General features: G+C 41.0%; 2 protein-coding genes across 2 annotated transcripts in view; both read left to right on the top strand.

The window, feature by feature from the left end:
* The first annotated feature begins 245 nt into the window (after nucleotides 1-245).
* On the top strand, nucleotides 246-11,351 carry LOC140381366 (stereocilin). Its single transcript, XM_072465415.1, has 30 exons — nucleotides 246-327; nucleotides 685-817; nucleotides 898-2,016; nucleotides 2,301-2,325; nucleotides 2,406-2,952; nucleotides 3,029-3,916; nucleotides 3,993-4,055; nucleotides 4,125-4,250; nucleotides 4,806-4,972; nucleotides 5,038-5,224; nucleotides 5,475-5,590; nucleotides 5,822-5,954; nucleotides 6,031-6,213; nucleotides 6,436-6,474; nucleotides 6,562-6,738; nucleotides 6,819-6,968; nucleotides 7,633-7,691; nucleotides 7,759-7,879; nucleotides 7,980-8,062; nucleotides 8,140-8,275; nucleotides 8,496-8,689; nucleotides 9,176-9,266; nucleotides 9,339-9,510; nucleotides 9,602-9,771; nucleotides 9,879-10,034; nucleotides 10,119-10,261; nucleotides 10,372-10,520; nucleotides 10,746-10,843; nucleotides 10,965-11,112; nucleotides 11,187-11,351. The coding sequence occupies exons 2-30, from the start codon at nucleotides 721-723 to the stop codon at nucleotides 11,273-11,275; spliced, it is 5,826 nt and encodes a 1,941-aa protein (XP_072321516.1). The 5' UTR covers nucleotides 246-327; nucleotides 685-720; the 3' UTR covers nucleotides 11,276-11,351.
* Nucleotides 11,352-11,828: 477 nt separating this feature from the next.
* Nucleotides 11,829-22,925, top strand: part of furina (furin (paired basic amino acid cleaving enzyme) a) — a 55,123-nt gene continuing 44,026 nt past the window's right edge. Inside the window, exons 1-2 of the mRNA XM_072465705.1 lie at nucleotides 11,829-12,004; nucleotides 15,000-15,256. Coding sequence (XP_072321806.1) covers nucleotides 15,065-15,256 — 192 coding nt within the window. The 5' untranslated portion in view covers nucleotides 11,829-12,004; nucleotides 15,000-15,064. The remainder of the gene's footprint in view (nucleotides 12,005-14,999; nucleotides 15,257-22,925) is intronic.

Raw genomic sequence — 22,925 nt, 5'->3', positions numbered from 1 at the left:
CTCAAAGCTTTGGCCCTCCGTATGCCTACAAATTAAATTAGCAATAAACATTTGAGTGTTGGTGTTTCTTCTGTGACCCCCAATTATTAGTTTGTTTATTGCGCATACACTGACCTACGATGCACCTAAAGGCCCCTGACCGCGCGCTCACGCGGAGGACGCACGCGGGAGGGGGCGGAGGGACGCAGGAAGGTGGAGAAAGTTTTGGTGGAAGCGAGAGCGTCTCACCGAAGGAGGGCAGATCAATGACGGCGATGCATCAAAGTCTGACATGTTGATAGAGGTCTGGAAATAATCCCGAGAAGAGGCTGAGCGCATCTCAGAGCGGTGAGTGCTAGTAGCCCACTTTTATGTGTTAATCTTTTCTCTTTACGATATTGAACAGCTTTGTTTACTCATTTACATATATGCTTTATTTTATAGAGACACTCTTTCAGTGTTTCACATACATAGTCCAAGCTACTTTTTTATACTAGGCCCATGCATACAAATTAAACACCTCTAAAGGCCAATGGAACCATGTGGGGAAAGTGAAAAGGTAATGCGTACCAAGTCATTAAGCTTTAATATTCTTTGGTGAGCTACGTTACTCCTTGGGGTTATTCTAGTGCTTCCAAGATATCAGTATACATCTGTTGAATACAAGGCTTTGTTCTTCTAATGGCTACTTTGTCACCAACAAAGATGTGACAACAATTTCACTTTGGATGCTGGGATGAGATGAAGATGGCAAAAAGACGGCCGGGAATGGCAACTCTTTTGTTTATCACTGTTGTTATATGTGGTACAGTTATGGGGCAAGGGTCTGCGGGAACAGGTGAGTGTTTCAATTTGATTTCTGAAACAGTATTAACTCGTTTGAATGGTAAATAAAACACATGTATCTCCTGTTTTCAGGTAGAAATAAGGATGAGCAGAGAAATGCTATTCTTACAGAAGTACTTTCCCAATTGAGAAATAATGAATGGCATTCTCAAAAGAGCCCCTCTGATTCCACCAAGTCTCAGAATGAGCACCCAGTCATGAGAAATATATTGGGCCAACTAAAGTCAATGTTTCCACACACAAAATTGCCTTCATTGAAAAAACCTATTGACCGTCACCGCCTGTCTGGTTTTCTGTATAACATTTCTCAGTACCTCCAGGAGATGGGAGCTGAGCTGGAGGAGGCCCCAGCGGAGCCTGAGGAGAAACATCTTTGGGAGAAAGTTTTGCATTTCTTTCTTCAGTCTGAAGGCAACGCTGCAACAAACCAGTGGAACGGCCAGGTGCCACCGAGACCCAGCCTCACTGTGCAGGACTGGTTTCTGTCTTTGAGGGGCAGTCAACATTGGGACTGGCTTTTGGGTCTTCTGCAAAGTCTTATTAAACTGTCAGAAAAGCAAGCTTATAAGCCATTGCTGACTGTCATATCCCAAAATTGGAAAACGGTGAGTGCCGTGATGGAGGCAACCCTCCAGGCTCTAGTCAGTGGGACATATGGCCAAGCCAGTGCTGGTTTGCAGGGCTTCATTTGTGCTCTTAAAGGTCAGAGTGACTGCACCTACAGTGTCAGTTGGCTGCAGGAGCTTCTTCGCTTCCTAGAAATGAGGAACTGGAAGCCAGTGGTTAGTTTACACCCTCCAGCCGAGCAAGAGAAGAACAAGGGCTCTGCTGGATTTGGACGTTTAAAGCCTTTCAGTTTACCTCCCGAAGCCATGAGACAGGACGGCCTCAACTTGAGCAGCTCCTTTGCATACATGAACACTACAGAAGGTGATAGTGCCTCGATGCAGAGTTTACTCCTGCAGGCGTTGTCCCGCTCCAGTGGAGAGAGGGGGAGCCAGTCCATACAAAATAATCTTGCACTTGTTCAAAGTCTAGACGGGTTGAGGAGCGGCCTGTTGCACAGAGTTGGCAACACAGTCTACAGTAACCTGAGGAGGAAAGTGTCAAGAGTTACCATGGCAATACTGGATGATGTTGTAGGGCTGGTGGATGTGCCGCACCCCGACACACAGGGACGCTGCTCTGTTGGTGAGTATGTTATATTCTGATTATACTAATTATATGATCATTGGGGATACAGGGGAGACAGTGAGTGACACTGCTTTAAATCGTAATAATCATCCGAGTTAATTGAGAGCTTCTGTTCAGAGGCCAGCTAATCTCTTTATTCCCCCATTCATGTCAGTAACATTATATCTTTCCCTTTGTTCACCAAGAACCATTCTTATATCAGTAACAGTTGCCTGTATGTGCCAGTTGATTTTTCCACTACTGACTGACATTGATTTGTCTTTTTTTCCATCTATGTGAAGGTGACCTAAGACAGCTGATTTTATGGTGGGTATCAAGACTAAAAGTGGCATATTCTTATTCTTTAATTTATTAATTTAGCCATTTTGTGTTGTCATTTATTACAGGGGCATTAGACACAATCTGACATGGAACGCTCAGGCTTTGGGATTTAACGCTCATAGTCTCCCAACCACACGTCCCCTTTTGTCCTGCCCATCTCTTAAACTAAATGAAGAGCAGAGCCGTACAAGTTCCCAAGCAGCGTCGTCATCACAGAAAAGGCACAGAAAGCTTGACAAGCTGTTTTCCTCAGCTCATAAATCCCACCTGAACTCTACACAGACAGGCAGTGACCAGCACAGAGAGACCGACTACTTCACCTCAGAAATCTTGGAGGCAGCCTGCAATGCATCCATCCCCGGGCTGACAGGTGTCTCAAACTTCACTGTGTTCCTCTATTGTAAACTGATTGAAGGTGAGAATGGGTCTGTGGACGGTGAAATGGCCCACATGGGGCTGGACCTACCCTCCACTTGCTCTGATGCAGCCTGGTACTTAGCCGCTGCTGAGGAGGATTTCCTTTGGGTTCACATCTGCAGTGAATTTTTTGCAAGTGAATTTAATAACACAGTATGTGCCAACTCTTCTTTCTGGCTCCAGAAAGTACATGAGGTAAGTGTAAGAAAGTATTGGTAATGCTTTTTGTCAAAAAATATCTCATCCACATTATCTTATGATCATTTTGCAGGCTACAACAACAAAAGACTATAACTTTTTTAACTACTCCAGTATTGATGACCTCTGTTTACAAATGCTGGGTGAATCTACAGGAAATGCCGCCCTCAGTGAGGACTGTCAGGCTCTGCTAGGAAGCATGTCTCTTAACGCTGAAGCGTTCAGACACTGTTTTCTGCCTAATAGTTCTGTTCTCATCTCAGCATTGTGTGGGAAAGACCCCCCTGACTCCTCACACTCTCTGCCAGAGGGCAGCTGGGCCACCGCATACTGCTCAAAAATACATAATTCCTCCTTTATTGACGCCTCAGAGAATATCTGTCATTACAGACAGTGGGCAGTCCATCATTTTCTCAACAGTACTCTCCTGGAGCATTGTGCACACACACATGGACTGAAGGAGTACATTTGTCAAAACACCTCACTCCTGCAGCAGCTGGTGAGGTCAGTGCCACAGTTTTTGGACTTGTGTGCCAATTTTCAGGCAGAACTAGAGGGCAGGAAATGCTTCCTTCAGAGGTTTTTTGAAATGTTGCCAGCACCCTATGAATTTGACAGCGCTCAGCTCTGTGTGAATCCAGCTCCTTTGATGATAGAAATGGCGCACAAGCTGAGCATGTGTGAGGTTGAAGGAAGCGAGCGAGAAGGCTTTCTGGTGGTGCTAGGCTATGTGCTACGGCTCCTGGACTTCATAGTAGGTCTCTCGTCGGGTTTAGAGGAAGGTGAAAGGGAGGCGCGGCAGGGTTTAGGCCAGGCCATCCTTCTTTCTAGTCTCCTTGACAATGCCTCCTGGTCCAGTCTGCTGCCTGAGGCCAGCACAAGTGTCCTTCAGACTGTGGGATTCTTTTTGCTCAGAGAGAAGAACGCCTCTCTAAAAGAAGACCTACTGAGCTGCTTTAGTGTAAGATATCTGACAAGCTTTCTGATTCATCCTCCCTCTCTAGATCCCTAATGCATGTTCTGTTTGTGTTTGTCAGCCTGTCTTGTGGGAACTAATTCAACAGGACAACAACTCAACAGCGCTCAAGGTGCTAATGCAGGTTAGTGGCTCATACACTACATAACACCTTTGTAAACAAACTGGTTTATTGTTTTTATTGATTCTACAGGAGTATCTTAGACTGCCAAGAAACAGCATTCGAAGTCTAGTGATGTCTGCTGAAAAAGATGCTGTTAAAAGATTCATCTCTCATATGCATCAAAGCTGGGATCAATTACAAGTTCATACCAGCCAGGTTTGTACTGAAATTACTCCATGTAAAGGTGACTTGTATAACAATGTGTTTACAGGCCATAACAACATTCCAAACAGCTCGTATTTTAGAATTAGATTGGGGGACAGATCAGTTTGTCTGGTTGAATTTGCTCTTTAACTCTCAAACTTGTCCTGGTTTGTGGTCGATATCTATTTATTTACTACTACTACTACTACTACTACTACTACTACTACTACTACTACTACTACTACTACTACTACTACTTTGTACATCAAATTAAAACCTGAAAGAAAGGCAGGCAAGAAAGGCACCCAACAGGTAGTATAAAAATAAAAGATGTCATCATTCAAACAAAATTACGTTTGTGGCTTAAGGCTCGACATTTGTAGATTTTCTGTTTGGTTATTTCTTTAACAAACAATTGTAAAAGATTCTTGAATGTTTCAAGAACATAATATTTTCACAATACATTTTCTTTTCATTTTCTTTTCCTATGTTTTCCTGCACATGCTTTAAAAATGGGTGCTTTGCGTGAATGTACTGTTATCTGTGTATTTTTTTTTTGTTCTTAAGGTTTCTCAAACAGAGTTGCAAGCAATGGAAACGATGACAGCTGCATTCCTCCATAGGTTTCCCAGAGTTACCCCTGAGTTGTTCATTGACTTGTCCCAGTTCATTCCCTTCATGTCTGTCTCTGACATAATGAACTTCCCAACATCCCTTGTGCTCAATGACAGTGTGTATGTATCTACAAAAAAAATACACATTTCAACAAATCACTTCAATGTAAGACTCTGTGCTTCAGTTTGGCAGCTATTCGGGACCAAAGCTCAGGGATGAGATCGCTCCAAAAGAAAGCCTTTGTGAATCGAATTCTTCAGTCCTCTGTTGTGGGGGACGTTCAAACATGGCCGCCTTATTTTCTTGCTTCAATTCTTCCGTTCCTGCCCTACCTCCCAGTCACTCATTTCCAACGACTAACGTCACAACAGGTAAAACATCACAAATTCGCTCTATTCATGGGTTTCAGCTTCCTGTTATAGGCAACATTTTGGGGACTTTTTCACATTCAAAAGATATAATGGTTTGGGTTTTAAATTGTTAATTGCGATGACAACACTTTTGCTTCTAATCATTCTGAAACCCATGGAAAGGAATTGTCACCTTGGACTTAAGATCTTTACTGGATGTTTAATAGAACAAAGGCCTTAACCAGGCACATTCATTGGCCCATTTTTACAGCTTACTCCTTTAGCTGAGTTGCTAGGCAACAACAGCCTGGATGGAGTGAGGGGGCGTCATGTGCTCAGGACCCTTTTTACCAAAAAGAAGAACCTGACTGGCGATAATATAATAAGGTGGGTGCATTCAATATAAATTTAACTGAAGTTATTTTGCTGGTCCCATAGAATCTCATACTGCATTAAATACTGTAGGTATAACTTCAATATAATGAGTGCTTTATTTTCTGTTACATGGAACAGAAAAGCAATTTAGTTTTTTTCAAGATGGCTATTTGAATATTTTATGATTTATACCACTGTCACATTGATTTCAATGTGTTTAACCCCATTGTTTTCTGTCTTCAGGCTCGGCATCCTTGCCTGTTATATGGATCCCTCTGAGCTCCATTCATTCTTCCAGGACCAAGCTGTGGCCTCATTTCTTTGGCAGCAGCTGGCAGAGTGTATGTCTAAGGGCCTGATTAGCACCAAGGGCAGAGTGAGGACTTTTCAAACAAACCCCAAAACAACTCATGTAATGAATTAACAAAGTTGTTTTTCATCTGTATTGTTAGCTGTCCTCGTGGCTTGTACCAGCAGTTCAGAGTCTAAATGCCAGCAGCATGGCTCCACAGGATCTGTTTGCTCTCAGTGGGGCTCTGCCTGAACTGGGTGCTTCATTTCTGCTGCCGTTGCCCTCAGAGCAGCTTATAGACGTCCTCTCACAACCTGGCATCCCACAATATTCCCCAGCACAGGTCAGACAGTGCAGTTGTGTCTTTTTAATCAATGTTATTGCTTATCTCTTAAATGGATTTGCTGAATATAAAAGTGAAATAAAATCCTTAAACACATTAGACCCCTCTAGTAAAAGTAATGTATTTGCAGTTATATCCACTTAAACTAAATTAAAGTGACTGTAATACTGCAGTTGACCACATTAATGAATTGCCTTTTCTTCTGATCACGTATTTTTCAAGGCGTTCCTAATATTATCCAAGATTTTTAAGGAAACCAATGTAAGTATGTTGTAGTTACATGTTTTTAAACTTTAGCCTTTCGAATTTGTATCTCTGAAGCTTTGTGCCGATGTAACCCACCTGCAGCTCACCCTGGACAAACTGTGCAGATTGAAGGCATTACACTCTGGTCTGTCCCCTGCGGTGCTCAGAGGCCTCCAGTGGGACAACATTAGTCAGTCCATGCCCTGTCACTGCTTGAGCAGCTTATTTTCTGAACTAAAGCCAGGACAAAGAGCCATGCTGTACTATGCAGTGCAAGAGGTGACAAGGTTTATGTTTTGGTGGCTGTTGCGCTACACCACTATATCTAACTACTCTATGTTTACTTTGTGTAAAAACAGGCACTGCAGAGCAACTTGCAGAGTTTTTTTAAACAAGTGCCTTGTCTTTTACCGTTTGTTCCTTTGAAGAAGTTAATACAAGACTTAAACATCGACATTCTCCTGAATAATACAAGCCAGTTTAAAGGAATGACCTGGTCACCACAAAAGGTACACATCACAAATTTTGTTTCAGAATGTTTTAAACGCTGAATTCTTTTTTGTACCAAGCATTTTTGGTCCTTAAAAATGTACAGTTTTGATGCATAGATACAAGAGTACATTCAGTTCCAACCAACAAGATTTAATGCCTATAAACGAGACAATAATATCTTCATGTTACTCCCACAATACAATAAAATGATTAGCAAAGCCTGGCATATTGATTGAAGGAAACATCTTGCCAGTTCTGCATTGGATATGCTTCACATGATCCTTTCAGGATATTAATACTCCATACACATCAGCCACCATCAAGCTAATTAGTTTGGATGTTGTACAATGATGCGGAGGAATGTGGTTTAAATTAATAATTGCTACTTATAAGGGCTTTGCAGCCAACAGTCGATGAGTCTGCTTTCACCACGTGTCATGCCTCTTACAAGACCAGTGTTGAGTCAATGAGGATGTCACTCACCTGAAATAAGACACAAATGCACTTGTATTTATAGTTGGCAATGCACATCTTATTTAGTGTAAGGTGGATTATATTGTTCTAACTTAAATGAATCTTCAATTAAAAAATGATGGTGTCATCAAACTGTCAAGTACTAAGTATTTATTTGTATGGTATGATTTAACAATATGATGTAACAATACCTACATTTCTTCATAGGCTCAGTTTTTGTTAAAGAAGATTTTTCAGTTTCAAAATATTACCAGCAGCATTGTGAGGTAAATCAACTAAACATTATTTCAGATGTTTATTCCATATCTTAACGATGGTCTTTATTCCTCATAGAGACCTTGGACTTATAACTGGTGGAGTAAGTTGTAGCTTGTTGAAACATTGGATCAATGGCACAGAAGTGGACATTTTAGATTTTCTTACGAATCTTTCCGGAAATATTAGACCAGCGCTTGTAAGCACACATTCAAACATGATTTAAATTATATTTTGAAAACAACTACCAGCACAATAAATGAGTCACTAATGTAGAGGTTTTACTGTTTGTCTCCCAGAGAAAATGTATTGTGGATGAGCTGAGGAGGCATCCAGAGGTTGACCTGGATGTTTTGAGTTCTGAGTTTGCATTAACATTACCGTGAGTTACAAATAAAATCTTTTTTATTTTTGTTATTAATGAAGATTGATATGTTTTTTTCTTTTAATCTTTTGTAGAGTGACAATGGTGGAGAAGCTATCCAACGGGTCTTTTAAAAATCTTCTGGGCTACATTCAAACACACTTTTCTGACTTCCTCAGGCTGCCACATTATAAACAAATATATATTGCTGAGAGGGCAATGACTGAACTGGTAAATATTTTAAGACAGCAGTAAAGTAATGTGCAATCATTAACTAATAAATAAATAAATTAATGATTTAGCATGTTGTGAAAGCAGTTTTATCTTCATCCTATATTAAACATATAATTTTTTCAATGGACTTTAAATCTTACAAAAGTGGAGAGTAATACATGATTTTTGAATACATTTTTTTCTGAAAATCATGATTGATTTGTGTTGTACACTACAGGGCGATGCAGGCGAGATTGACAGCTCTGCTCTTGACTTCCTGGGGCCTTTACTGCCTTTCTTGGACCGGGACAGTTTGGATATTGTGGACAGAAGAGCTCTTACACTGAGGCTGGAAGAGATGAGAAACTTTTGCCTTCCCAAAGAAGCGCTGAAAGACATTAGCGCTCTGCTCACACAGAAAGACCTGATGGGGTAATGAATACTAGATGTACTTGATTGTAGATGTGGGAGTGGCCAAAACACTGCAGTGACAGACAACTTACTAAAACGAAAGATTAGCCATGTATATTGGTTCCAGTATTGGTATCAGCTGATCTCAACCTATTATCAATTATATAATTGTCAGCCAATATACAAAATCTGCCAATATTTAGGCTTAAAATATGTTTGTAATTTTATGCAATCACATAATAAATGATTGACATCCCAGATCTATTATTTTACTAAGGGTAAAGTTAATTTGTGATCTTTTCTTCAGCTTTAAGGTGCGCCTAAATATTGGTATCTGTAAATATAACTTATCTGCCACAGCAGCAAGACCAAATGTCGGATTGAATTTTTTTTTTTTAATCTATATTGGACAATTACTTAAATTAAGTTTCAGAATACAACATGTATTTGTATGTATGTATTAGTTAGTTAACTCCTGATTGAAAATGTCATGTATCTTGTCAACAGCGAACCATCTAAATGGCTTGTGAAGGATCTGGAACATTTGGGCCGTTTGGTGTTTTCGTTGTCCACAAAGCAGATCAACAGCATTCAATTGGTAGACATCTCAAAAAACTCTATTTCTTCACTTGGGTTGATGGGCTGTGTTGATGTGCTTGTCCTTGAGTAGACAGTGTTAACCAAAGACACAGTGGAGCAGGTGCTGGTGGGTCAGAAGCTCTGGGAGGACAGTACAATCGGACGAATGTGTGTGGTGCAGTGTATGGACCCGGAGAGGCAGAGGAAACAAACCGAGAGTCTCCTCCGAGGCATTATAAAACCACGCAACAGAAGGGCAAAAGGTCCATTCAGATTTTTGAGAAACATTAGACAGTTTGCAACTCTACTCAGTTGTGTGTGACACAGAGAATTAACAGTTGTCTTTTTGATTAGTGCCAGTCCCAAGCTGTGCCGATATCAAAGGGACGCTCCCCTCAGCATGGACCCCACTGCAGCTGAACCGAATGTCTCAGGGGAATCTGAAACAGTGCATTGAGGTTTTTGGACAAGACTCCTCACTGAGTTACGAACAACGCCGCACACTTTGGAAGAAGCTTAGAAAGGTTGAAACAGAAATTCCCTTCTGTGTCTTAATTGGCCAAATGTTTATAAAGTATGAAGTGCTTTGAAAATTATACTTCTGAAAAGATGCTAATGCTGTGTTGTATAGTCTTTCAGTCCAGTCCGAACGCTGCGTGAGGACCAGGTTCTCTCTCTGGGCACCATTGTGACTGAAATGGATGAAAGAGAGCTGCAGGACACAGATCTGTCAGACCCTGGGGTTCTGGCACATCTGGGAACACTCACTCAATGGAGCAATAAAAAAGTGGGATTTTGACTATTTTCTGTTCAATATCAAATGTCATATTCGTAGACAATGTCAAAGTCCATGTGTATCTGTAACTTGCAGATGAGGGTGGTAATAATAAGTGTGATACGCAAGAAAAAGCAAAAAATAGAGCAAATAACACCTGTGGATTTAGCAACATTTGGTCACCTCATCTGTGGCCTGCACCCTTCAGAGATAAAAAGACTCAGCGCCTACAATCTGAGGTGAGTGCCAATTAAAATAGTTTTGTTTTTGACTTGACAATAGTTGTAGGTGTGGTTAGTACACACTTGAAACCACACAACATCTAAACCTGATTTTTCTGAAATCGCAGTATGGCAGTACTGTTCCTGCGAGAGATGTCTCTACCCTGCACCGAGCAGCAGATGGAAGCACTCACTGGCCTCTTGTCCAGACCAGAGGCCTTTGGTCCAGTCAGTTCCTGGTGTTCAGAGGTGTTCACAGAGATTGGGACGCTGGCAGGTACTGTAAAATAAGGTCTCCGTGGATATAAAGTTGGTTGTGTAAACTTTCTCCCAAATTGTTTTCTAAAGAACTGAGAGTGGTGCAATAACACACCTCTGGATGGATGGATACAATTTGAAGTGCTCCCTAAAGGCACAGACATGAAGGAAACAGAGAAAAGTTTCTCTCTGAAGTTTTGATCTGAAATGAGAAACATTAATTGTACACTTTGTCTCTTTCCAGCGGGCCTAGAGGACATGGTGCTGTCTGCTTTAGTGGAGGAGCAAGTCCAGGGACTCACTGCAGAAGCGATCCGCCTAATGTCCCCACAGAAGTTCTCAGTGAGTTTCAGTCTGGTTTGGCTTTACAGGGACACTGTTAGCTCACTGACCTTGTTTAAATGTATAGGTTTTAATTATGAATAGCTTAATTTGTTTTTGTTTTAATTTGTTTGTGGTACAGGTGGTGTTCAGTGCAGTACAGTTGACCTGGCTCAGCACAGAGCAGGCGTGGGCAGTGACTGAGGAGCAGTGGGAAGAGCTGGATCCTGAACAGAGGCATGCAGTGGACCTCACTCGATATGAAGGAGACATCCTGCTCGAACAGAGTGGTGCGTACACTAATGCAGATTTATGTCAAAAACAAGGTCCATGGGAGAATAATGGAACCTTTTGTGTTTTGCAGGAAGGAACTCGGCTCCATCTGCTGTAAACATGAACAGCCTTGCAATCTGCTTGTTGGCCCTGTGCCTTTTATTGTGGAAACTGATTTAAAATTGATGCAACAAACTGTCCACTGACTTGGTTGTATTATATTTGTACTGCAAATAAATAATTTGAGCTACTTTTATCTCAGTGTCTGTGTTTAATTCAATTTGCTAGTTTTGAACAGTTGCAATTTGTCAGCTTGTTCTTTGCCTAATCAGATTTAAATAAAGTTATAGCAAGGGTTAAAAGAGGCATTTTGAATTATATCTTTAGTCAAGAAACAATAGAGCAATTAAGCTGACTGACTTGGTTGTTTATTCACTTGAATGTCAGCCAAAGAACAAGTACGAATTATGGTAGAAATGCCCTAGTTTGTGGATTTTGTTCAGTGACCATGGTCATAAAACTGAATCTGAAGTGTGAATCGAAATGAGTAGAAATAAAACATAAAGTGTTTTACGTGGTACATCACAACCCTGTTAAAGTGTCATGTGAGTTGAAATGCACGTTAAGAATGTGAAGAATGTAGTAATACGCCGATACCGTCTGCGTCCAGCAGATGGCAGTGTAACAGTGCTGCTGTTCGACAGGAGGTGGTCTGTCCGCGGCGGTGTGACGCATTTCCTGGGGCTCGTGAGGACCACTCAGCGGCTCACCAGAGGGGTATCATGACTATTTATAACCAACAATACGTTCTTATCAGTTTTTCTGCCGTTTTGCCTTTTCGCGGTCGCTTCTAACGTCGAGAGGCGACAGTCAATCACGACAGCGCGAACATGATGTGAATCTAAGCGGGTAAGTTGATCCGGAGCGTAAGTTTCTCCTGCGCTGTAGCTCGTGTGTGTGACTTGTTTGGGTGCGTGGCTGTTGAGTTTGCCCGCTTGTGTTTGCCCCCCCCGGGTACCACGGGGGTCCTGACACACGGGGGGGGGGGGGGGGGGGGAGAGACCCTAGACTCGCGTGTGACTCGCGTGTGACTCGCGTGTGTCGCTTTGAACATTTACCGTCCACGTTTAACGCGCTTTGTCTCGACCCGTCCACACACACCGAGGTGACGTCGACCCGGCTGCGCCTGCCTCCCGTCCGTCTGCGGTGGTCGTGGCTCGCGATTTAATGTAAACGAGTTGTAAAATATGAGCCAACGAGGGCGGCGGAAACCTTGGCGTGTGATGACATAAAAGGGGGAGGCACGCGACTTTGAAGGCGGCGTCATCTACGTGTTAATCGGCACAATATCAGACGCATTTGTCACAGCGAGAAGTGCCGTGGGTCCGGTTCCAAACTCCTCCGACTGAGCGCAGTAAAGTCTGAGGTAATTCCGGATATCTCGGGATAACTCTTCCTTTTTCCTGTTCCTTCTGTTCCTTTTCTCCTGTACCTTTTCTCCTGTACCTTTTTGTCATGCGGCACCAACTTCTGCGATCGGTTGTCGTGAGAGGTTTCTCCGCTTTTAGTTAATCTCTCTAAATACGCTGAGCTATTCTAAACCGCACTACAAGCAGATTATGGCACAACTTTGGCTCAACTTTTGCCTCAAATTGTCAACACGCACAGCCACCGAACACCAGTGAAATGACCGAGATACAGACTAGACTCTGGACTCTGACATGATTCAAACCACACACACTGGTTTACCGGGCCAACAAACTTAACATAAGAACGAACTGAACTGAACTGCCTTTTGCTGTGTCATAATAATGAGTATATTTATCTGAAAGTGTCCCTTTTTATCTGATCGTGATTGAATAGGGGCAGAAGTGTATAGAAAAGCTAGTCCCATTCTCTGTGTCTGAGGCGGTTTAAGTGGTTTAATAATACACGGGCTTGACATATATTATTACACGGTTGAAAATGATGACTTCCTGGAGTATTATTTGACTGAAGGGTGGATTGCTGAATGGCCCCTATTGTTTTGTTTGTGAAATGAATGTGCCACACCATTGGAGCCTCACCAAAGCGCGTTTGCATAAGTCTTGATATTGTGGAGATGATTAGCTGAGGTTTATTATGATGATTGAAGATGATGTAGCGACGCCGGCGTGGTGACATTTTAAGTGTGTCCTCTCACTGTTCTTCCTCTGATGATCTGTTCTTAATGAGTGGTTGGTGCCATGGCTGTTATTGCTCATGCTGATAAGAAGAGAGGTCACTTGCTGTGGTTTATTGGACACAAAATGGGCATAGGTGGTAATGAGCGCTTGAATGTTGTGCTTAAAGGTCTTTTTACTCATTTAAATAGAGCTAACATCATGATTAGCTAAACAAAACCCTATTTATGGCCCTTTTGGGTGCTGTAATGACAGACATTATCATCCTTTGAGTTCAATGATACTTAGCTAATTATATCATTTTGTTTCTTTCAGTATTTCCTTGACAATTGCGATCAGACATATCATATACAGCTTCTCTCCTGTCTCGTGTACGCGTGTCGTTGTAACAAATGTTTAAGTACGATATAATGCTACAGAAAATATCTGAATAAATATCAGGATAATGTACTTCATGCTACTGAAACACTAGCCTTAAATTAGGGGTGAGTTACAGTGGTATTGAGAGGATATTATGTCAATTCAACCGAAATGTGTGAAATGTCTGTCAAATGAATCACAAAAGTGCAGGAATATCACCTTATCCTCTTTGTGGCAAAATGATAATTTCTACATCCAGATTTTATGTATCTTTTTAACAACATTCGCAATATTATCGACATGAATCTACTTGAATAATCTTTGAATCCTGATGTTTTTTCTCACAATAATCGTAACTAATATGTTATGTTGTGACATCCCTATGCATATTATCGTTAAAAAAAACATAAGCTATAAATAAATAGCATATTGAAACACTTGCGTGGTTCTTATGAGTCAAAAATATTGTTTAATTTCTCATATATTGAATGATAAGTCAATATAGTCATGATTGTGACGGGCCTTGTGATGTGAAGGCAACATATGCGTTTGGTTTGGTGTTGTTTATGACGACGTTAGAAACACTTGGCGAGGCCCTTTTATGGTATAGTGACTGTTTACTAATATAATACTTGGTTGTTATTGTATAAATATTCTCATGATCTTGTATTACTGGAAGTATTACTGCCTTGTGTCTATTAATGTTTTTCTATGCGAACATTGTCTGATAATGTAGAAGGAAGTGGATCTTGTCAATGCAGTTCTTTCACAGACTATTTCTAGATTATTCACAGTATGCATTTTTAAAAGATAAAAGATACATCTCAAGTGAAACATGCAAAATGAATCACCACGAAGGCTGTTCTCTTGAAAAATCACTTCACTGGAAATGCTGAGCTTTTAAAATATGCTTTTGAAACATGGGGCAGCGACTCAACTCAGCCAAATGTCAATCATTCAGGCGAGCACTGGAATCAAACTGACTTTGTTTGTTCATTTGGACTGACACAATAATGACACTTCTACCAAAATGGATTCAACACTAAAAAGACATAATTCAGGAGGAGGAGGAGGAGGGACAGCCACACCTCTCCACCCCTGCAGAGGCTGGACACAGGCATTTCCCTGAGCGAGTCTGACCACTCCTCCGTTTAAACACACGTCTGACAGTCATCTGTCTCACCACCTGACATCAGTGCTGGCCTTGACGGCTCACTTGTTCTTTCCTTGGGATTATCAGTAATTGCTGATACTTCTGCCTCTGTTTGCCACAGTTTTATATGACACTTGCCTTAAAGCTACTGAATATATCTCTCATGGGATTAAATAGTAAAATGTATTTGGCAGCTCATGGCTGATTTATTTTATGTCCTTGTTTTTAGGTGAGTATCCTGGTGTCTTGTGCGCAGGCCTGTCCGACTGCTCCAAGCGCTGCTCCTGGGGAATCATGGCTTTAGGTTCAGCCCCTGCAGGCCTGTTCCAGCTGATCCTGGGGCCCGTGTTGGTCCTTCTGGTCTGTGGACTGTCGCCCGTGCTGGGGGAGGAGGTCTACACCAACCAGTGGGCTGTCCACATACCTGCAGGTCCAGAGGAAGCTGATCAAATTGCCTCAAAATATGGATTCATCAACCATGGCCATGTAAGTAAAATGCAGTTTAGCTGTGATGTTTTAAATTGTTTTGGGAAGATTCAGCTGAAGTCTGTGAAAGTGTTTTGACTGTATGCAAATTACTTGAAGCGAGCTGCACCACTTTGCATGTGTTTTACTTCTGGCATATTTTAGTCCTTTATCGCCTATTGTTTTGTTGTTTTCTTATCTGCATCCTATCTCATTTTAATGCCCAGAAAATAATTGCTTTATTTAATATAGAAAGATAAACAAAACTATCCATATGGGGAAAAACTAGTGACCCAGGTATAGTTCTAAGTTGTGCACATGTAGGTGTGGGCTTTGAATGTTTTAAATGTTTCCTGTCTTCACTGGTGACGTATTGTCTTGTTTATGACATCCTGTTCCTGCATAATCTTAATTGTCCATGTTATGCATAAAAATCCCTTCTGTCTTTTTAAAAAGTTCAAGCTCATTAGATATGAACTTTGAATTGGAGTTAAAATGCACGCAACAAACTACATTTTAGGTAAGCAGTTTTTTAGCAATTATAATACAACTATTTTGTAAATCGGGTAATTCATCCTTTGACTGTGTGGCATTTAAACTGTGACTTGCTTGATCATTATGAATATAACAATAGAAATGGTGTGACCTTTCTGTGCAGTGAGATAGTTTCATTTCCTGATCCAATTATGAATATATTTTGTCCAATAGACAAACAGAGTGTTTTGCATTGCTTGGTGCAGGCCTCAGCATAGCTCCACTGTTGATGACTCCTACTGGTGATGCTGTTTGCGTTGCAAATGTAGCTGACTAATCCTTTAACCATGTATTGGCTGTTGGCAGTGAGGAAGCCAGACAAAGTGTTTACACCCATTTGGTTCTTAATTGCACAATCTGGCCAAAGGGAGTGTGTGGTTGGGGTCGGCTGAGCCAGAGTTGCTCCAGACTTGTTTTTCTGGAGGGGAGGCTGACTATTGTGTGACCAATGCGATGAAATGAATTATCTAAGATGAAAGACTGCAGCTGTGGGAGGGTTTCATTGAACAGTTTTAATAAAGGTATTTCTAGAACAGACATAAGCTTTGAGTCCCTGACAGTAAAAGCAGATGTTCCATATCCGACTAAAGCCTCTCGCGCCCTAATGAAACCTACAGATCAAGCTCTAAGATTTTCCAACTATGGGAAAATCTATGTTTATTCTATGGCAAATCAAATACTTTAAAGTGAAAATCTGAAGGCAAACATTTTGAGTTGAATAACCATTAAATAGAGTGGTTAAGGCAGCAGCACATATGCCAGGCCAGTGTTCATGTTGAATGAAGGCAACTGCTCTGGTAAAACCCTCTAACATTTGGATTGAAGTGCGTTTTAGTTTTTTGTAAGAACAGTTTAATTCAAGGTTTAAATTCTCCATTTTGCTACATGGAAAACCATTACTGAGACACATTTACATTTAATATAATCTGCACTCATTCACATGTATTCTCAAGGCTTTTCCATATATAATGTGCTGCTCAGGGAGCTTTCAGTCGTTCACGCGCTCAATAAAGTCACTGGCCTGAGAAGAGTTAAGTAAATGACACAGAACAGTCACATCTGTGCAGCTTTCACTCTGTTCTTTTTCAGCAATTACACTGTTCCACTGTTCCACTGCTTTGGCTTTATGATCATATAGACACCAATCCCCACTGTGGGCTTTATGGAGGGGTCATCTCGCATGGTACTGGTCATTTCAATAGTTCTAACACATGAAAAGCAATTATGGCCGTGATATAATGTCCAGAAGGATTTATAATGACTACAATTGTTTAAGGATGGTTGAAGTGATCGCCGCTGTAAATCCTATAGAAATATTTGAATCCATAGCTTTGTATTTTTTCATGTATTGTGATGACAGTTAAATTGTGAAAAGTGCCTCCTTCGCTCACAGTTGCAGTTGGAGCTCTGTCACAAGCCTAGAACTGTCTTTATTGTCAGTGTTGTTCATAAACATTGTCAGACTCATGTTGCACATGGAAAGCTTTGCAGTGCAGTAGTTGCAACATAATAGATTACATCTTGTCATTTTAGTCAGCTGATATTTTGGTTTCTTGTTTGTATGGTCAGCTGCCACTGGAGCTATGCTGCGGTTTGAATGTTGTAACCGTAATACTCAGACGGGCAGGTTTCAGTGACTGTGTACTGTATACGGTAACTATTGCTCTTGCAGACTTTATGCAACAGACATTTATTCAGTGTTGCATTAGAGCAGACGCAAGGTGATAATGAATTGTATTGACTTGGGAGATACACTTGTACTGTTCATTTCCTAATATTTATGTTTAGTGGATAGAACCGATGCCTTTAAAGGGCCAGCATTTATTTTACCTTTTTAAAACCCAAAGCTATGGAGGCTTCTGTTAAAGATATTACATTTAAAGCTCATGAGCTAGATTAGGGCTCCCCAGTCAGACTGATTAATAAATAGTATTACATATTGTGAAAAGTCTTCATTTGTTTAACATTTATTTACCACCCACGTCATAATTATTGTAACATAAAATGCGGCCTAGACTTTACTCAATGGTTATTAAGACTACAAAAACATGAACATGTAGTAGTCTTACAAAACAGGAGTACGGTAGTTAAATAAAAATATATGAATTGTATTAACGCACAATCTAATTAATGAAACTAAATTAGGCTTAAAGTAATACAATGACGAAACGGCTGATTCACGCAGCAGTAAATTGCCATTAAAAGCACACTTGCATCTTGGAGTGGTTATTTTACATTATAAAGGCCTTTTCCTGCACACATCATCAGTCCTGTGCTGCAGGCTTGTAAAAGGGAGGTTCACTTTGACACAATTGCATTTTCAGTTAAATGACGTATGCATTATGGTTTCTCTGGGAACTGTTCTATTTAGAGTTCCGTCTCACATTGGTAAAGGGACATATTCTTGTAATTTTTAAGTCACTTTCAGGCAGAGCTGTGGCTTCCGGACTGCGACTGGAGGCATTTCTCATCTAAAAAGTGGATTATGAAGCCCACGACTGGCGACGAGACGGGAAGTGTGCGATTGGAAATTGCCTTTTTGGAGAGAAGGACAGCTCAACAACTGACTGCTCTGTACTTTACTGCAGGGCTGAATAATTCACTCCAAGTTGACAGGAAATGTAATGGTGATATTTTAGTCTTTGATCTAAATGTCTGGGGCCATTAGGAGCTTTATTTTGGGCCAAAGCGTCTCTATTTGAAGGACGTGTTGTCTTTTGATTGGTTGGCAGTTTAATAAAAGGTGTGTTTGATCTTGTGAAATTGATAGTCTGGGTTTTAGCTTGTGCAGAAACTCTGGAGTGGGAGGAAAAGCTTGACGGATAAGTTATTGCGCTCATCAAACTACAGTGGCATTTTGGTGACGCGTTCCTCTTTTTTGAGGTCTGCTTTACTTGTGGTTTGTCGGTCTGTAACTGCGTCTCGTTCCCGGGAGTCTTTTATATGACACATTGGCGTTAGACACAGATCCTCCTTGACGCCATGTAGTTTGTTTAATCAAATGTGTTAAATATCCTCTTCTTTTTAAACGTTAATTAATATTCTGGTTGGTGTAAAACTGGATTAAGAGTTGCCCGTTATCTTGAGTTCTAAAGAAGTACATGAAGCGACACTTTGCTATCAGTAGCGGTGACGCAGCATTACTCCCTAAGGCTTCACGCAACACTGCTGCTCCCAAGCATTTTACCAAAAGATAATACGCCATCCTGAGGAGGTTAGTTCTGCTAAGATTTTAATTAATCGCCTCTAAGTTGCATAAAATCGGCCATTATTTTCCAACAGATTAATTATGTTTTTGAAGAATTAGTTTTCTGTCATTCAACTCTCTTTCGGTTATTCCTGAAAGCTTATTGTCGTTTTGTTTCTGTCTCCTCAAAACAAAAAATGCCATGTATCCATTTACTTTTTTATACCAGCAGAAGTCATTTTTCATTTGGCGCCAGGCTCGGTTTAAAAGCAGAACTAAACAGTTGGTCCTGCACCGACTGATAAGAAAGGAATAAATTCCAATCCGTCTCTCAAATGTAATTTGAAAACTTCTCATCGGTGTGAGTTATTGAGGCGAGGCATAAGGTGCACGGTGTCAATAACTGGACCTCGGGGAGCCCATGCCTTTATCTGTCGCCTAAGAATTAGCTGGAAAATCTTCTGTCGGACTGTAATCGCCCCAGTGCCGATGAGAGGCGCAGCCGGCTGTGAGCGGAGGAGAGTTAGTTTCACAATCTGCTCACTTCCCTTGCAGGTGTTTACACATTATTTTACACATACTTTTATATAGCATTTAAGTTTTGTTTCCGGACTGAAGTTGTCCGGTCCATAATTGGCGTTTCAAGTCAATAGCAAGTGTGAAATGACGTCTGAAATGTCACAGAGGTGCTTAAAGAGGAGATGGAGATTTTTCTAACACTACAGGGCCATGTCGGTAAACGTGTGCCAATGTGAAAAATTGAAAGCCGTTTGAGGGATTAATTAATCTGTGCTGAAGGTCTTTTGTCTGAGAATATTTCAACCACTTTCTTCCATTACTGCTAGTGCGAACACAGAAAAAGACATAAATTACTAAAAAGCACATCAAAATTCTAGGTAAATGATGTAATAACAGTGTCGAGATTTCACAAATGTGCCACTGTGAAAAAGCACTAGACTGATCATTGCCCACGTAATAATAATCATCTTTAAATTGCACGCTGCGAGTTCTTTGGAGCTTAAAAATAATTCTCAAACGTTTTCCTTAGTATCGAAATAGAGTTTGAAATGTTTTGTAAATTGTAGAACACGCTCAAACTTATATTTTTATTGCCTTGAAGAGGTAAATAAAGTAATTCTTCTGAAAGTTCAGGTTGTGCTGTAATTGGCTATTTCCATTTCACACACAGACTCCTCCCACTGGCTCTCACTTGGTTTTGAATCTAACCCTTCCTCTTGAATCACAATTACCTCTTGTGTCCAGAGCGATTTTTGGACGTTGCGTGGTAGTGCAAAAGCAGTGCAGTATAAAACATCACGTCTTCATAATAAATTGGGTTTCAAAATCAAATTGTGTGATCAAGATATCCAGCTGTACATATTATTCTCTTAGCCCGCTTTTGTAATTTGAAAAGGGGAAGAAATTAGATTTTACAGTTGTTCCCCCTTCGACACAGTATTCAAGTGCGGACCAATAAGTGAACGGTTTAAAGTATATGAAGAGCGTTTGGAATATATTACTGCGAGTACGTTTTGCAACCATAGACTGTGATAATAAGTTTCAGGGTTTAAGGGTGTAACTGTAGACGACGAGCTTCAGATATACAAACGCCCGCGCCCATTTGAACATGGCCCTGAATCAACAAGTTGCACTATTTGGGTGAATGTTGCACTATTATTTCCTCTTCAAAACGATGATGTACCACACTGTTTGCAAAAGATATTCAAGTGTATCCGCTCATGTGCTTTTAATTCAGCACAATCATTATTTTTAGTTTGATTTTATTTGTACTTTCTTTCTTTGCATCACTAGTGTCTCCTATTCAACATCATTTTGAACCCTTGTCACACTCGTTTTGTATTCCTCCATGTCGTACTACTGTGGTCGTTTGTTTTAAATCTGAACCCTCTTTTAGCACGTACCGGTGTCTAGTCTGTTTCATTGGTGCAGCGTGATCATGAATGTTTTAAAATGGCTCCTGATGCCGTGGCAGATGTGACCGGTCTTTGAAGTCCAGCAGCGATTTCCCTGAACTTTCTGTTTTGCGTTGGACCTCCAGAATCTCGGGGTTTACGGAAATTGAGCTACATTGGATCAGCTGAAGGGCAGTCGTCTTCTATCGTGCTGCTGCTGACTTTGGTCCTTCCCTTGCTTTTTACTGGGACTTATTTTTCTCACTAGGCACTCTCAAATCTCACTCTCTCCCTGCAGCTGCTGCTCAGCTTTGAAAGTGAATGAACTGCAGAGATTGAAGTATCTTGTGTGTTCTGTCTGAAGCTGGTGTTGTGCCGAACATAACCAATGGACTCGGCTTCTAAGTTGGACATGATGGCGTACTTCTAAAATGTATTTTCAATAGACGAGAACAAGTTAAGTACGTTGGCTTGAAGAGGAGATCACCCACACCTATTTACAGCTGGGAACAGGTTCAGTTTTCTCAGGAATGCAGGAAGTATCTTGATGAAATTCTTGACCATCCTTGTTAACCATTAAAGATAATATCCTTTTATTTTACTGTATTTTGTAAACGCAAAAGGTTGGGTCTTGTGATATTTAAAAAAAATGTTTGTCCCCGTCACATTCTGCCAATTACTTGCTTGAATGAAACAAACATAACTCCAGCTGTTTTTGAATGACCAGAGTAGCACATGCAATGACTATTATCTCAAAGCAACCATCTAGTTTCCCCCATTCTGAAAAAGCGTTGCTAATATTTGTATTGAAAATCGATTGAAGAAGAAGAGAGAGAGAACATAAAGCAAAGCTCTGGTTTCAGGCGTATATTGTTAGGATGACATAAATGTGTGTGTAGAGCTGCCACTGGCTTCACTCAGTTTGAGAAACTGTTATGAAGGAGATAAAGAATAACACATTGGTCAGCAGGAGTCCATCTCCAGGCTGTCTGTAGGAGGGAGTGCGCAGGAGCCCTAAGCAGCAGTGGTTATTACGGTGCTGTCCCGCCAGAGCAGAGCGCTGATGGGGGCTGGGACGGCACAGGTCACAGCTGTAACACAAGCCAGATGTGCTCAGGGGACACAGCCACTTTAAGTGAGGTGCTCGCTCTCATATGCACAGGCACGCTCACCACAGCTGCAGGTATGTCAGGAATTTCACTCCGACGGTAAAGAATGACTTTTGAAGGTTCAATGTGACAATAGAAAAATGGCATTTTTTTTAGATTGCTATTTTATCTGTCTGAAAAGACAAACCCACAGAGATCCAAAACTAAATTTAGAAAAGCGGTTAAAAGAAAACTACTTAAAACTTGTCCATTAATATCAGTTTTCAGGTCACTCAGCGCTGATCTGATCTTTTGTCTGTTCCTGCTTCATAAAAGTTCTACCCGAAAATAAAAAAGATGTGCTTTCTCTAGTATTTTTGACCTCTTATTCTCAACCAAAACATCATATTTCAGCTTCATAACTGCAGTAAAGGAGTGTGAGGAAGGAAACCAATTGGTTCACTAGCAAAAAAATAGAGCTTCCTCTTTTCGTCTAACGACAATGCATAAGAACTCTTTCGGTACGAGACCGATACATTTGTTCTTCTTCTGCAAACAGAGTGAGTATATATAGCTGTGCCCTTTACAAATGAGATTTAGTTTGACTCCTCTTTGTATTACTTGAGCGCTTGTGGTTGTTTGTTCAGTCCTATCTTGGAGGCTGTAAACTGCTGTGTGCCTCCTTGTGTCGAGCATCTGCTGAGCTACACTCACAAAAGATGACCTGGGAGGAGGAGCATGTGTTCCCGGAGCAATTTGAAAAGGCCAAATCTGATAAGCCTTTTACAATGAAAACAAGGAGGTGATCATTTTGGGAAGCTGGCCTGAAGGGGATGGAGAAGAATGCAGCCTGTGGGTGGAGCTGTGTTTTATGAAGTCGGCAAGTGATTTTTTTCCTCCTTTTGTAACATGAACCTTGTGGAGTTGTTACTGAGCTAATGTTTAGAGCCACGCAGTTTAGTGGCAGT

The sequence above is a fragment of the Eucyclogobius newberryi genome, unplaced genomic scaffold (genome assembly GCF_026437365.1).
Source record: "Eucyclogobius newberryi isolate DKJ021-1_F unplaced genomic scaffold, fEucNew1.0.hap1 SCAF_5, whole genome shotgun sequence".
In the NCBI taxonomy this organism is placed as follows: Eukaryota; Metazoa; Chordata; class Actinopteri; order Gobiiformes; family Gobiidae; genus Eucyclogobius; species Eucyclogobius newberryi.
Note: the sequence above shows the minus strand (reverse complement) of the source record. Positions and strands in the feature narration are given on the sequence as shown.

What these genes read in the sequence shown, in the direction of transcription:
- LOC140381366 (XM_072465415.1), top strand. Translation starts at nt 721, where the DNA reads ATGAAGATGGCAAAAAGACGGCCGGGAATGGCAACTCTTTTGTTTATC. An exon ending in ACTGGCGATAATATAATAAG is followed by an intron (nt 5,591 to 5,821) that starts GTGGGTGCATTC and finishes TTCTGTCTTCAG; the next exon opens with GCTCGGCATCCTTGCCTGTT. An exon ending in CACAATATTCCCCAGCACAG is followed by an intron (nt 6,214 to 6,435) that starts GTCAGACAGTGC and finishes GTATTTTTCAAG; the next exon opens with GCGTTCCTAATATTATCCAA.